This window comes from Idiotropiscis lumnitzeri, chromosome 4, assembly GCF_059441095.1.
Source record: "Idiotropiscis lumnitzeri isolate Australia: NSW breed Sydney's pygmy pipehorse chromosome 4, RoL_Ilum_1.0, whole genome shotgun sequence".
NCBI classification, from domain to species: Eukaryota; Metazoa; Chordata; class Actinopteri; order Syngnathiformes; family Syngnathidae; genus Idiotropiscis; species Idiotropiscis lumnitzeri.
This window is the reverse complement of record NC_142394.1, coordinates 20,385,944-20,401,089: the sequence shown is the minus strand read 5'-3', so window position 1 is coordinate 20,401,089 and position 15,146 is coordinate 20,385,944. Positions and strand designations below refer to the sequence as shown.

At 38.6% G+C, this 15,146-nt stretch overlaps 1 protein-coding gene across 5 annotated transcripts in view; it reads right to left on the bottom strand.

Moving 5' to 3' along the window:
- The window catches only part of ldb2a (LIM domain binding 2a), a 56,594-nt gene that overhangs the window by 7,853 nt on the left and 33,595 nt on the right, over window positions 1–15,146 (bottom strand). The window contains exons 4-8 of one of the 5 annotated variants that reach the window (XM_088294716.1): window positions 8,779–8,901; window positions 6,256–6,339; window positions 2,665–2,788; window positions 809–862; window positions 364–500 (exon numbers count right to left, since the gene is read on the bottom strand). In XM_088294716.1, the coding sequence (XP_088150842.1) occupies window positions 364–500; window positions 809–862; window positions 2,665–2,788; window positions 6,256–6,339; window positions 8,779–8,901 (522 nt within the window). Of the gene's footprint in view, window positions 1–363; window positions 517–808; window positions 863–2,664; window positions 2,789–6,255; window positions 6,340–8,778; window positions 8,902–15,146 lie in introns of all 5 variants that reach the window. The other 4 variants (XM_088294718.1, XM_088294713.1, XM_088294715.1 and 1 more) reach the window with 4 other exon arrangements.

The window sequence follows — 15,146 nt, the reverse complement described above, 5'->3', positions numbered from 1 at the left end:
TACACAAGCTGTCACGAGAAGGCTGGCTAACCGTTAGCCACTTAACAGCCAGTGTTATCCAAAGCCTACAAGACTAACTCTAAAATCTCATTCGCTGACTCCAACATGACTCAACAAGCCTGTCTGCGTTTCTAAAGCCACATGCATTCAAAGTCACAACTACCATGATATAAAATATGAGGATGGCCCCCCCAAGTGAACCAGACCAATACCTGCACCTTACATGTATATTTTTTCAATAAAAGTTGGGAAACACTGACTTTGAAAATTTCCAATTGATTTGTTGGTGAACATCTATGTTAGCGTTCCTATGAAAAAAAAAGAGAGAAGAGGGAGTCAAACCAGGATGGAGTCGATGCTTACAGGTACCTGACTGGAGAGGCTGAAGTTGGTGGCGGGACTGCGCTTCTTGCCGGCGGCGGCGCCCACGCTGCTGCTGGCGCTGCTGGCTGAGTTCTTCCGTTTCCTCCGCTTGGTGGTGGTCTGTCGGGCGGGCTCAGCTTTGGCGCGACCAACAAACACAAAAAGAGGCCATGCCAGGGACATAACGCATACAGTCGGGTACAAAGGTGACGGCGGCTGGCACCATGCACAAGTGTTCATCGGGGCGGCAAATCTTATATATATATATGAGTAACATGCTCGATGTAGTCATGTATTCTGTTGAGGTATAGATGCTTCATGCTTGAATCTGCTTGTTTGCTAATCTGTGTTCATCACAAGCTTTTAGGAGAATTCCAACATGCATTGAGTTGTATTGCATTCGGCGGGCGCGGGAGGCTTTTGTCCATCTGGGAACAAAAGATACCTTTTTTGTGATTGGTGGGGAATATTTCCGTTTTGAAGTTCTGCGGGTGTCCAGCTGAAAGCCAAAATTGTGGTGATTTTTATAAAGGAGATGTATTTTTGACACAGAGAGCATGAGGAATGATGATTAAAGTGAATATAAATTCATTGAATTACATTTTCTTTGAAACTTAAAAAAAACCAAATGGCGCATCATCATGCACATCTGCAGCATGTATCACCTTTGTTTAAGTTAGAACAAGCTTTTTATTGTTTTCAATGCTTTCATTGGGACAGCGATTAACTTCTTTTTACACTTTTAGGTCTAAAAGTCGAAAACAAACATTGCCTTCACTATTAGTGAAGTTATTTTTTATTTTTTTGATGACTTCCATGATTTCCTCTGGGAACAATGGTGACCTTACAGCTTCCATTGTAATGTACTTGACTTGTTTTTTTTTTTTCTTATCCGCATCTTTCCTTTTTGCATGGCTGACACTGACAGATGCGTGTGTGCCTCGGCAAACTATTGTCACAGATTTGTGGTATCCGACGGCTTTTTCCTGCGCCGCTGACGCACTGCAATCGCTTCCCGTTTCCCTCCCGGAAAAAAAAAATATCCCAAAAAATAAAAAGACTTATCAGGGGGTGCAAACGCTGCGCATGCTTCCTTCCTGGTAGGAGAACCACCGAGAAGAATGGCAGGAAAGCAAAGGGGGGAGCAGCTATATCGATGCTGGTGGTGGACGTCTTCAATTTTTAAGTAAGTTATTAGAACTTTACTACAGTACTTTTTTTAATGTTTTTGTTTTAAATCATAACCATTCAAGAGTAGATTAAAAAAATTTTATTAGGGGGGGAACAAATCAAGGAATAATTCATTGCAATTGTTGGATGAAAACAACAACAATAATACAATAATTATTTTAATGTAAGATATAATTAAATATTTTAACTACTTTTTAGTTGCTAATCATCAATTTACAATTAATGCCCTAATAATTGATTTAATACAATAATTATTTTATGATAGTATAAATATTAAATATCTAATAAAGCTTATTTATATATTATAAAATATGTTATTTTATTTATTTATAATATAAAAAATATAGGTTAATATAAAATATAAGTAATATAAGTTTATAAATTATATAAAAATACTATTTAAAATATAAATTAATAAATAATAATAAATAAATTATACATAAATATATTTAGTATTTAAAATACATACATAACATAGGGTCATGAAAGTGTATTACTAAATGAAAAGATAAATAAAATATCTGAAAATATAGAGATAACGTTAAAAGGTATAAATATGCAGTTAAAAATAGAAAATGAAATTAAACAATGAGAAATTACAAAAATAAAAATAAATAATACATTCAATCATTTAGCCAATAATAAAAAAAAACATTTAAATAAGCATAGATATGCAAATAACATCAAGATATACAGTAAAACACAATGATCAAATAAAAATATTTGCAAAATAAACAAATAAAAAAATCCAAAACCATAAATAAAATAATTAAATAACATTAAATGACAAAAACTATAACACATTTAAAAAAAATCAGTTTTTTTTCCTTTTCTTTTCTTTTTTTTTTTTTACAGTGCAGAGAGAATCCCCACCTCCCAATACTATGTCCTCTGTGAACATTTTTATTTTGCATGTATTATTTTGCCCAAGTATGTATTATTTTGCTTAAATGCCGTACCTCACACCCGAACCCCTCAAAAAACTCAAGTGAGAGGCGCTAACTGAAATGGACTTGACAATATAAGAAATAATAATGGAAAACTCCTTTTTCATGTTGTCCCTTTTGTTGTCATTTTCTGGATGTTTTATCTACTTGAAGTGTGGCTTACCTGGTGGTGCCACCATTCTCTGCCACTTTTGGAACAGGCATGTCTTGAGACAGTCGCGTGGGCTGAGGTTGTACGTCTTGTGTCGGGACATGAGCTCTTGCATGGGCTCCAGGATGACACACAACTAAAAGAAAGACAAAAAATGCCCATAAATTAAAAGACATGCAAATGAGCCACAAGAAGCGCTGCCCCCATTAAAAGAAATCCATAAAAAGGAAGGCTATCCTGCTCTGCTCGCTTGATGTGTTAATTGCCCCGTAAATCAGACTTTTATGGGCGTTTATGAAAGAGTTGGAGGAAAGGAGTTTATCGTCATGTGCACCAGAGCAAGTCGAAGTCTGTTAAAACACACAACTAAATGGCGCAAGACTATTTCTTATTTTTATTTTAATACGTGCAACATTTGTTAAGCTCTTTACACAGCCAATATTTTATTATGCAATGTTTAAAGCAGGAATCACTTTTTAAAAGTCAGCCGCATCACATTCTTTTGCAAAATCAAAAAAAAACAAAAATCAAAAAAATCAATGCTTGGTTCCTTTCGTAGACGTTTGGGAGCTTGAGAGTTCTGTGCAGGAGCTTTGCTGTACCTAGTATTGCACGTTTCTGTGCGGAGACGTCAGATGTTTTTGACAGGTTTCTTGGCTTTGTTGTTCCCTCCTTGGAGTTGTCCGCCGTCTTGATTCTGGGACCTCTAATCCATATTTGGTAAAATACCTTCTGGTTGCCTGAATTAACCCACTATTGCATATCAAATGGTAAATGGACTGCCACTTATATAGCGCTTTTCAATCTTTGGAACTCAAAGCGCTTCACACTAGTGATGGGCAAATGGAGCTCTTATGAACCACTGAACAATTTGAAGCAATCGGTTCAAAATGGTTTGAAGCTTCAATCACATCTTCTGGCGAAAAACCAGAACTGCTGTCAAATACTATAGAAGCTTTTAGACAGTAAAAGATGAGTAAAACACATGGAAACAATGACTGGATAGCTAGTTCTTTATACTAAAAAATATATTTTTGTGGCAGTTTTTGAGTAAGCTCATACTTTGTTTATTGTCGAGCTATGAAATGTTGAGAATGTCATTTCATTATTTTTTCCCACCATCTTTGGATTTAGGGTTTACTAGAGTTCATCTCGAGAATGAAACAGTTATTGCTTCGGACGTCACAGGTCACGTGTTTTTCTCCAGACTCAACGGAGCTTCGGAACAGTGTTCCGGGGCAATTTTATTTCCGGGGCTTTGGTTTCAGAGTGCCCATCACTACTTCACACCATCTGGAACAACGGGGGGGTTCAGTATCTTGCACAAAGGATACTTGACTCACAATGACCAGGACTCGAACCTACAACTTTAGGTTGAGAAACGACCACTCTACCACTGATCCACGCCGCCTCACATTTAGAAAGTGGGAGGAAACCGAAGTACCCAGAGAAAACAAGCAGGTACGGGGAGAACATGCCGGCTCCGCACAAGAAAGGAAGGCAAGATCCTGTATTCCAACCCTGGACCTCTTCACTGATGTGTTTACTAGTCGACCACCATGCATTTTTCCTTTATTATGTAACTTTTATAGATTTAACTTAACATACTTCAGTTTGTTAGCTATAACATGTTATTCTACCGTTCCTGATGCCGGCCTGTGATCGGCGTGCCAAGCAGCACTGGCTCTCATCCTGAAACCCGTGTCTATTTTCAGACTGAATAGAAGGAAGCTTGGCAACATGCAAAACATGCTGATGTATTCCCAAAGAGAAAGGGACGAGGGGAAAGTGTCAGGCCTTTTTTCCCCTACCGCTAATATGAGGAAAGGGTGTATTGTATGGACTGGAGAGCGAAGATAACAGAAGGGAAGCTAACGTTCATGTGGCGTGACGGATAAGATGGACAACACAGCAATAGTAGGCAACCAGACCGTAATACCACAATTTCGGGGGGGGGGGTTGTTTTTTTTTTTTTTAGCGTTCTTTTGCAATTTTCCAATGAATAAAAACTCATGACATTTTGCAGGTGTGTAAATCCTGTAAAAAAAAAACTTTGTCTGGTAGAAGTTGTGCATGTGGAATTTGAAGTAAAAATTCAGCCCCTGAAATGACTTTCATTTAGTGCTATGAATTTTGGACCTAGAAAAAATTTAGAACCCACGCCCGAAAAAACATAGGGAGGCTGTCGTTTTGGTTTAAAATGGACATCTTAGATCATTTCCAGGTGTCCTTCAGTGGCTAACTTGTCCTTTTTTCAGATTTTTACCAAATAAAAAAAAATCAGTCCCCTAAACGAGTTCCACCTAGCAACATGAAATTAATTAAACATGGCTATCATGAGTGGAGTAGTAGTAGTAGAACCACAAAATAGTCTCAAGAAACGTTGAGGGTTGTTTGGGCATTTTCCAAGGGGAGATTTTGTCCGATTAAAAAATAAATAAATTGATAAAAAAAAATTAAAAAAAATCAACCCCTGCAGCCAGTTCCACTTAACAACATGAAATTTGGTAATGGTGTCTATTATCAGTAGACCCACTAAAAGGCCTTTTTTTGTTTAAAACTTCAAACGTTTCGGGTCATTTTGCCGATTTCTAGCGATCCTTTAAACAATAACTTGTCCTTGTTATCCAATTACTACCAAATTTGAATCACGTATACTTGACTAATGGCTGACCCTAAATTCCTGAATAATTAAAGGTTTGTGTTTAGTCCTCAAAAGCAGACATAATTGGACAAAAACGGGTCTACCAGTTGTGTTGCAGATGCTTTTGTGCATTGCCAATCATTGTGACAGAAAAACAAAAACATGCAGCGGCGTATAACCACCTTCCACCCTCGCCCCCTCCCCAATCCCTCCATTCCCCAACCTCCTTTGTGTCTCCCTCAATTGGGTTATTCTAAGCAGCCGAGGTGCCCTTACCACCCCCCCACCCCCTTCCCCAACCGCACACCCCCTCCACACTCCCCAAATTGCGTGCTGCCATTTTGCAATTACGCGTCTCAACAGGGAGCGTTCATTAATGTTATGCTAATTTTCTGTATCCAATTAATTCCTCCGCCTCGCGCTCGCTCGCCTTCTCGCCATTTGGAAAAATACGAGCATGTCAGTCAACAGCGGGGTTAAAGAAAAAAAAAAAAAAACACAAACACTCTCAACCTTCCTGTTTGTGGTTATCATATAGCTTAGACACGCTACATAAACACATGCATAAGTTCAGAAGAAAACATTGGCTTTTTTTCTCCGGTTCCAGTGTAAACTAGATATGATGAAGACAGGAATTGTATTCCTGTTACATCCGCAAGTATCCATTAATATGTTGAGCAATAAGGATTTTGGAATGTCAGTAAACATTCTATTCAAAGTTCTGCTGTAATAAACTAAATTGCCCCGAAACTTCTTTTTCATTTATTGCAAATAATGCATCCTTAGTGACAAGCAGAACATTGACATGCTCTTCCACTACAAACTACATTTAACTATATAAATTATATGTGACAATTTTGTTTAGAGGCAAGCTGTGAGATTTTTCCAATATAAATAAATATGTTGCTTGGGACACACAAAAACAATACACAACAAAATACATGCACCCCCATACTTACCCTGAGGTAGTTGAGGGTGAAGTTGGTCAAACCCATGCGCGTGATGTTTTTGGACAGTTGCTCCAGCACCTGAGGGTCTTGTGCCTGCAGCGGGAAAAGTATACAGAAAAACCTTAAAGGCCAAAAACAAACCAAGACAACACAAAACAAGAAAATATTCACAACACTAATGTGAATACAAGCAATTATCTGTAGCAAATTAGACCGACAGGCATTCATACGCATTTGACACAGTCAACTCGGAAATGGATAAAAAAAAAAAAAACCTCAACGCACGTGCTGCCTGCAATTTCAAGTCAAGTAGACCTTTGTTATTGTCGCACTAATCAAGCCATTTGATTAATAATTTATTACTTCCATGTCCTATTCTTGATTTCATTAATTGATTTCTCAGCCTCCTCCGGAGGTTTACAAAAAAAACAAAACAACATAGCAAACACAAGCACAATGCTAACCGCTAGACTACAGAGAAGTTACAAAATTAAGGTGAAGAGATACATTCACGTTTTTACTGTGTGCCATTTCTCCTTGTTTAAGTGAAAATTTGGGTCACATTGAGCCTAGCAACAAACGGAAAAGGCATAGCTGGTACAGTCTGCTTGAATTGGGGCCCAGAAGGGCGGCAAACCACCTGATGAAGCTGTGGTTTAAAAATGAAAAAAAAAAAAAGGGACTTTTGTGACACATCCACTTTGTAATACTCCTGGCTGCCATCTACAGGATTAGAGTGAAACCACACACCACTCAGGTTCAAGATTATTTTGATCTAGTCACAATAAGAAAAAAAATATATAGAGATGTTGACCATGTTTAAACGCCCAAAAGGAGAAATGACCTCACAATAGATCATTATGTATTCACACAATACATTTTTTTCCTTTCTGAATTTGCATTTTTCACACAAAGCAAAGCTCGCTAACACTTACTTAGGTGATGATTTATTTGATTTTATGCCTACTGTGAATCCCCACGCCACTAAACAGTCATCACTTAACAGCTTTAGATACTCTCACAGAATACAACGTACATTGTAAAACGTGATTATAGCCATCATTTTCTTATTTGGAACCATAAGTGGATACTGCACTATGGAACTTGGGCCGTATAATCCACAGAATTAAAAAAAAAAAAAAGTCACTCCTTTGGTTGGTTATTCCTGATCACCTTGCGCAATAGGAATAAACACAACTACAGGTAATCTATAGAGATAAAAAAGAAAAAAAAGCTGACAGCTCGCTGGGTCCTGTGTCATATGATTAATGTGAAGGCTTCGCTTGCCAAATAAGCAGAATGACTCGAAAAAAAATTCTAGAGTCAAAAAAAAAGGTCCACGTCTCTTGAGTTTTGGACTCTACTCTTATTTTCCAGTGGGTGTGCGCATGTGTATGTGACTGTGCCTTCATTAGGAGGCGCCGCCATCAAAAAGAGCGAACACTGCACACTAGAAACAAACACGCACGTAAAGACACAGCACAGAAAATGCACCTCTTCAGGAATTAGTAAAATGGCACCCAAAGGGGCTAATTTATCGGCAAGGTAAAATTCATATATAGATTTGGCCAAAAGAAACACACACACTTACGTCACATATACAGTACAACATGGGGACAAAAGAATTAGGATGGGTGTCAGCGTTATTTGGACCAAAGTGCTGTGGTGCCTCTGCCTTGAGATGAATAGAAATGCCATTAACCTGTTTGTGGCCCACTTTGAGCTCCATCTGGTGTGCGTGCCTTGGCCACCAGGGGGTGGTATAACACAGACACACGGACACAAACCAAGAAGAGTTGCGCAGCAAAGTGACTCGAAAAGAAGCAGCATTATTTTTCGCAGATGTGCTGCAAAGCCAATATTCGAAAAATCGTTGCAATTGGCGAAAGGATAATCGATTCAAAAAAATAGTCAAAGGTGACAGCCCTAATTGGGAATTAAGCCACCTGGAGGGAGTTGACTATTACACACCGACAAGTATTTGGAATCTGGACAAAAGTGCTGGGACAGGAAGTGAAATGCAACACGCGGATAAAAGTATTGGGACACCAACATTTTATCTCAAAAGCGTTTAAGGTTCTCGGCTCTTCCATACCAAGTTCATCCTAGGACGTTCTCCTTGGACCTTGCTTAGAGCAATGGAATCAAAAGAAAAAGGGCCTTCTAAAAAGCTGGAAGCGTTCAAAAGACAATTAAGGTTCTTTAATCCAAGCTTTGATGAAATGATTATTTGATTAACAAAACTGTCTGGACAGAGTTAAAAATGGTTTGGTGTGTTGTAATTGTGGAGAATAATTAGATTTTTTTGTGTGTGTGTGTGTGTATTTTTGCCCAGCTTGCATGTCTAGACGTAGTCAACAGATCAAGCGACTGAATGTCACTTAGTGGCATTAAGCCGATTATCATTATCCAGCCTCTCCATCAGACAATACCTCTTTTAAAAAAATAAAAATAAAATCTGTATGCTTCGATGTCACTGTTTTTTACCGGTTTTGTGTGTGTGTGTGTGTGTGTGTGTGTGGCACAACTCACATGCATGGCCAGGATGCTGCGGGGGATGAGCTCTCTGTATTGCCGGATGGTAAAGTGCCACGTCTTGATCCTCATCAGGTCGTCGAAGGCAAACTCCACGATCAGACGACCTTCCGTGCAAACCTGCCGCCACATCGCCACTTGTTAGATTCATTAGGAAAAAAAAAAAGACCTCTGGCATGGCTTAAAGATTTTGTCATCAGTCAAATCAATAAATAAATCTCTTTAAACCAGGATCATAATATGTAGATAAAAAAATGATCATTTTAAAGACGTTAGCAACATAATCAAAATAATTATAAAAAACTGACGATTAACAAGGCAATTAAAGTAATTTTCAACGGCGTCCTCAGTTCCACCCACAAGTCGGAATGAGTCACTAACCAATACTAAACACATGATATGAAAAATCAGGAATGAAAAAGAATGCAATTAAAAACAGTAAATTGTATTTCAGTACCGTTATGGTTCAAGAACCCACCGCTTACAAGCACGTGCACAGACATGTTTGGGGGACAGGTCCTCAAGCCAAATATAGAGCACCGCTCACAAGAACTCAAACAACACTTGTCTGATACTGGATCTATAACAGTCAATACAGCCAAAAATTAGCTCCAGGCGAAGCGCACTTTTTCTCCTCTGGGTTAAAGGGTTGGTGCTGGAGCACCAGAAAGGGGTCTGTCTGTGCACGTGCCTGAGCCGCTGTATAGCAGTTACGAATCACTGGGCTACCACAGCAGAACTCATGCAAAGGTCTCAAGGACACATGCCCGAAACTGAAAAAGAAGTTGGCCGCGTGTATAGAGGGCAACGCTAAATCACAAAGAAAAACAAAAACACTTGGGTCAAAATAAATAAATAAATATAATAAATAAATAAATAATAATTTTAGTTATATATATACATATATATATATTGTACAAAAAAATCATTTTTGTGATGTTTTGTGGGGGGAAGAAAAAGAGTCAAATTCACCTGAGTAGTGGTCAGTCCCTTTTTGACCCATAATTGGGGTCGTATTGACCCAACTGTTTTTAGAGTGGATGAGGTCTTGTGTGGGCAGAGCTTGGTGTAAAACATTGATGAACATTTTAAATATATATATATATATATATATACTTTTTTTTCTTTAGCTTTGCCTAATTATTTGTTTTGAGTATGTGACTGAGGCTTGGCAGCACAGGGGTGGGGGTCCATGTGGGGCGCAATACGGCTGGCAGCATCTTTCTTGTTGATCCTCAGGAGAGCATCTGCGCTGGGGGGGCATTGATTAGAGCGAGTGTGTCTGCTGGGATTACATCTTGGCCCGTTGCCATGCCGACTAATCAGCTGATTTTTTTTTTCTCCTCTCTCTCCGTTCCTCTCTCGACTGCCGGTTGTCACGGTAACGCGGCACGGGGAGAAGCTGGAGCAAGCGAGCGCCCCGGCGAGCGCTGGCTTCAGCTAAAGGGGGCTAGAAAATGTTCTCTTCCTTCATCATTTCTCTCTCACTTTCTCTCTCTCTTTCGCCTAATTGGCAACTCAGCTTGACCTGAACTTCTTTTGTCTTGGGCATCTAAAACAGCCTCACTGGATGATACACTTTTACTTTTTAAAAAAAAAAATATTTTCACAAGGAAGCAAAGCTGCTCCATAAGGTGCCCACATGCAGAAAGCAAAAACATTTTATTTATTTTATTTTTTTATATATCTGATAGCTTGTGCGTGTGTGTGCGTGTGCATGCGTGTTTAGTCATGCAAGCTAATCATCACTTTCTTCAACATGGGAGCAACTTTACACATCGTAACGTTTCCACCAATTTGCTGTCGTGAATAAACAGCCCTGACACTGGATAGAGCTCAAGAGGTATATTAAAAAAAATAATGCATGTACTATTAATACATTCTATTTATATGTAATTTTGTGTTTTTTATTTATTTTTATTTTTTTAAAGGGGAACTCAACTAAAAAAAAAACTTTCCAATAATGTATGCTATGCGCCCCCACTAGTCTAATCATGGTATTCTGAATAATATTGCATTTGTGTGCTATGAATTGAAAAGCAAAATTCAGCCATTGTTATCCATCTCAATGGGCGGCCATTTTGCCACTTGCTGTCGACTGCAAATGACATCACAGTTGAGTCGCGATTGGTCTTTACCTGAGCCCTGAGCAACTGTGATGTCATTTTCAGTTGACAGGAAGTGGCAAAATGGCCGCCCACTGAGTTGGATAATAATGTTTTTGAGATGACTTCTCCTTTAATATTTTTGAATTTTTATTAACATTTAAAAATACATAACACATTATTAAATAACTGCATTTCAAAAAGTACAGTTGATTTAAAAGTTTCAGTTTCAGTTTTTTTGTGATAAAAAAAAGAGACCAATATAAATAAAAAAAATCAATGTGATCAACAACCTCTACAAATCATCTGAAAAAAAAAGTTTTAATAAAAAAAAATAGAATGGGTTGATGGTCATTGGGTTAAATGAGAAGCACTTTGAATGGTGGCAAGTGTATGCAGCGTATCTATGACTTCCATTTAACAAGAGTCTAAATGTGTTTTGTTCATTCCGCACACAGCCACATCCGCTATTCTAAGCAAATGTCCACACTTGTGCAACACATTATTGCGGTTGTTTTATTTTTACTCAACGTCCCCAACATATATTGCATTGTTTTTTTTGTTTTTTCAACTGTGTTACACAGGCTTACATTCACGTTACATTATTATTGGGTAAAGTTTGGAAATGATTTATCTAGGTCTCACTTCCTAATATCACAAAAACCTGGCATTTGAAAAGGGATGTCAAATTGGGGAGGAAAAAGGTTTACTGTAGTATTGAAGCCCCAAAAGAGGTGGGACAACACCTATACCCCAAGAGTATTACAACAGTGAGGACCAGTTTTTTTTTTTATTTGCTTTTATTTAATTTGGTCCTCAATAACGTGTGCCAGCAGGCTCACCAAATCGACATTTGTAAAATAATCAGCCAGTGTTTTAAAAGTCAATACACTCCCATTTGGAATACTAAATAAATAAATGAAAATCATTTCAATCCCTTGTCTGAAAGATGTACAAGTCACACACACACACACACGCACATGCACGTGCACACATACACCCACGCGGGGTCAAAGTAAGGCCGCACTGTGACATGGTTACACAAACGCTACATTTCCACTGAATTTCCTAGAGTTATGTCGTTAGCTATTTGCTGCATCTATGAACTTGTATTAGGGCCATTTGTCGTAGGCAGTACCTAAATAGATCCATCAGATGGCGTTGTAGCGGAAAAAAACTCGACGTGTGCAGCATTTGCCGCCGACTTTGTGATGCACAACCAACGAGACTTTCATGGAATTGAACCAATGGAATTAAATCACTTTTGCTTATTGAAATGCATTTAAATGTTATTAATCCGTTCCACCCCGCCAAAAAACTGCAATTTTTTTTTCTTAAGACGGTGTAGTTATGTTATCAAAACACAGTAATAAACTAACTACACTGCATGTCAAGAATTAAAGGAATGCGCAACATTCTGATGTGCACTGCTTGGCCACCAGGGAGCAGTACAAGCCATACTACACAGCCGACTGCAAGCTTGGCCAATCAAAGTGGCTCCTTTCATTCCCATAAAAAGTGACGAGCAAGTTGCTTGAAAGCAGAGGTAGATCTGTGCCATGACATGGACACTTAGAGAACGGCCGCCCAACAACGTAACGAAAAAGAAAAACTGTCCAGGAGACAGCATGTATCTTGACAAATTGAAATTGGGATTATTCGTTAGTTCAGATAACAATTTACCGACATACGCTTGTGGATTTAATTTGGATTTTACCATCTGCCTTGTTAGCTTAGCTTCCGCTAGCTCTTTAAATGAATAAATGGCCACAGTGCTTAAATCAGAATAATTGCCCAGTATAATATAGCTGCTTGAATTCGTCTGGGTGGTACCTTTGGGCGATATATCACGCCCTCGAAGGCAAGCTTTTTATACAAAATCCAGCATGGATGCAATCGCACGCTCATATATTTTTGTCACAGGCTAATGCACAATGTTTCCCATTCAATTTATCTCACGATAAATAGCCATTGAAAAGTTGAGGGAGAATACCCCGAATTAAAAAGCGCTCCATTAAACAGTCGGAGCCCCCTCACAGAACACCCCCCTGCCCCCCTCCTATTGATTTAGGACCAAGGGGGTCATAAATCTTGCGTACGGCGGCGCTGAGACGAGGGCATCTCCGACGCCGAGGAGCACCAAAGGACAACACAGCGACGCTCAATCAATTAGTGACATGCGAGCCGAGTGTGGTTAAATCAATTTGTATGATGCCCGACATTGGCGGAGAATACAAATGACAGGACAAAAGTTGACGGAAATGCTTAACAATAGCACTTGTACTGTGAAATATAATCTTCTGGTACAATGCATTTGAAAACATTTTCATTTTTACATGTCAATATAGTTACTATTACGTTATTATTACGCAAATAAGCGTAGGTTGCACAAGATAGTATTACTCAAAACCAATCAAATTAATAACAATAACAACACAAATTGAAATTCAAGAAATTGCAATTAGATGTTACTTTTATGCCAATGCTTTGGAGCTGATGACATTAGATAAAAAAACAAAAACAAACAAACAACCACCCCCAAATTGTCCGAATTAGTTTCGTGCATTAACACAAATGTAATGTTTTGCACATAATTAGGCTGAACGTTTTCTACTACGTAATTACAATTTTGCACATAATCCGACACTCAAATGTGTTGTTTTATTTATACACTACAATGAATGTAACAGCTTTGCATGCAATTAGACAAATTAATGTAGCATTTATGGGATTATCTTTACAAAAAATACATACAAAAGGATGAACATGTAAGTTTTCTACTTATTTAAATTTTCATAAACATCTTACGCTGATTTTTTTTTCTTTAGAAACATTAAAATGAATGGAAAGTTTTTATATGTAATCAGACAAATTCGCATCGATGATGAGATTATTACAAAAAACACCCCAAAAAGTTTTCTACCAATTAATTGTAGTACTGCACATTTGAAACCAATTTTTGTACTTTAAAATGCATGTCATGTTTTAATGTGTAATTACTGATGTTACTTTTGTACAAATCAGAGTTGGGTTTATTACACAAAAAAAGGTTTTCTATGCAAATTAAACTAAAATTGCTGAGGTTTGCTTTTAAGAGACATGAACGTTCCACCAATTAAAGCTTTGCACAAAAGAATAAATTTGAAAATAAGTTCATTTGTTTTTTGCACTTTCACATGAAAGATTGTATTTTGCTTGTCCAAGTTTTATATTTAAAAATCTTTCAAGTTTGCTTTGACATTGTTTACTTTAGTATTATGGCCATTATTCATTATTCTAATGTTATTGGTCACACAAAAAAAAAAACTGTTCTTACTACATCATTATTACACATTTATTACAAAACAAAATGCATTACGGTATTGTAATTAACAAAGCAAAAAATTAAGAATAAAATAAGACCAGAGTGAATCGCAATAAACCACAAAATGTGCTCGCGCCATTAATGTGGAATTGTGGGCGAGAGACATTCAAAGAATGAGACAGACAGCGAGAACGAGCGAGAGAAAGGGGGAGAGAGGGAGAGGGTGGAGGAGCGAGCGAGATGGGAGCTGGGGATGATTTCTCTAGGGATGAAGGATGCATGTGTGTGCGTCTGTGTGTGTGCGTGTGTGTGTGTGTCGAGGGTGCGCAGAGGAGGGGTGTAGGCGATGGGGGGTGGGATGAGAGGGAGAACGGTGGAGGAGAGAGCGAAAGGAGAACGAGCGAGCGAGCAAGGCAAGGGGATGAGAAGGGGGGGGGGTGTTGAGGTAGGGTTGGGGGGTACGTTTGGTGGTGGTGTTGGTGCGGGGGAGGCCGGGGGGGGGGGGGGGGCATGAGGGAAAAGCGAGGCGAAGCAGAGCTGATTGAGATTCGGGCCTCCGGAGCTGCGAGGCTCGGCGGCGCTGCTGGGAGCTAAGGGAGAACACGCTCGCTTATTGGAATTCTTCTTTTCTTTTTTCTTTTTCCTAATAAATTAATTATTCTCATCCAATTTAGAGCCAGATGAAAAGAGCGAGAGACTCACGGCGGGCAGAAAAATGTAGCTTTGTGTTGACCGGGCCCACGGCGCCTCACTCGTTTCTGAATGGGAATGTTATGTATTGTGTTATTTATCATTAGAGCATGTGTTAAATTGCTGTGTCGCTAATATTCTCAGGCCGAATGAAAAGCCATTTTGAGGGCTACTCCAAAACATGAAGTGTTCGTCCATGCATGAAATCCCAGACTTTCTTTTTTTTCTGTTTGTTTAATTCATCTCCCAAAATGAGTTTTAGACAG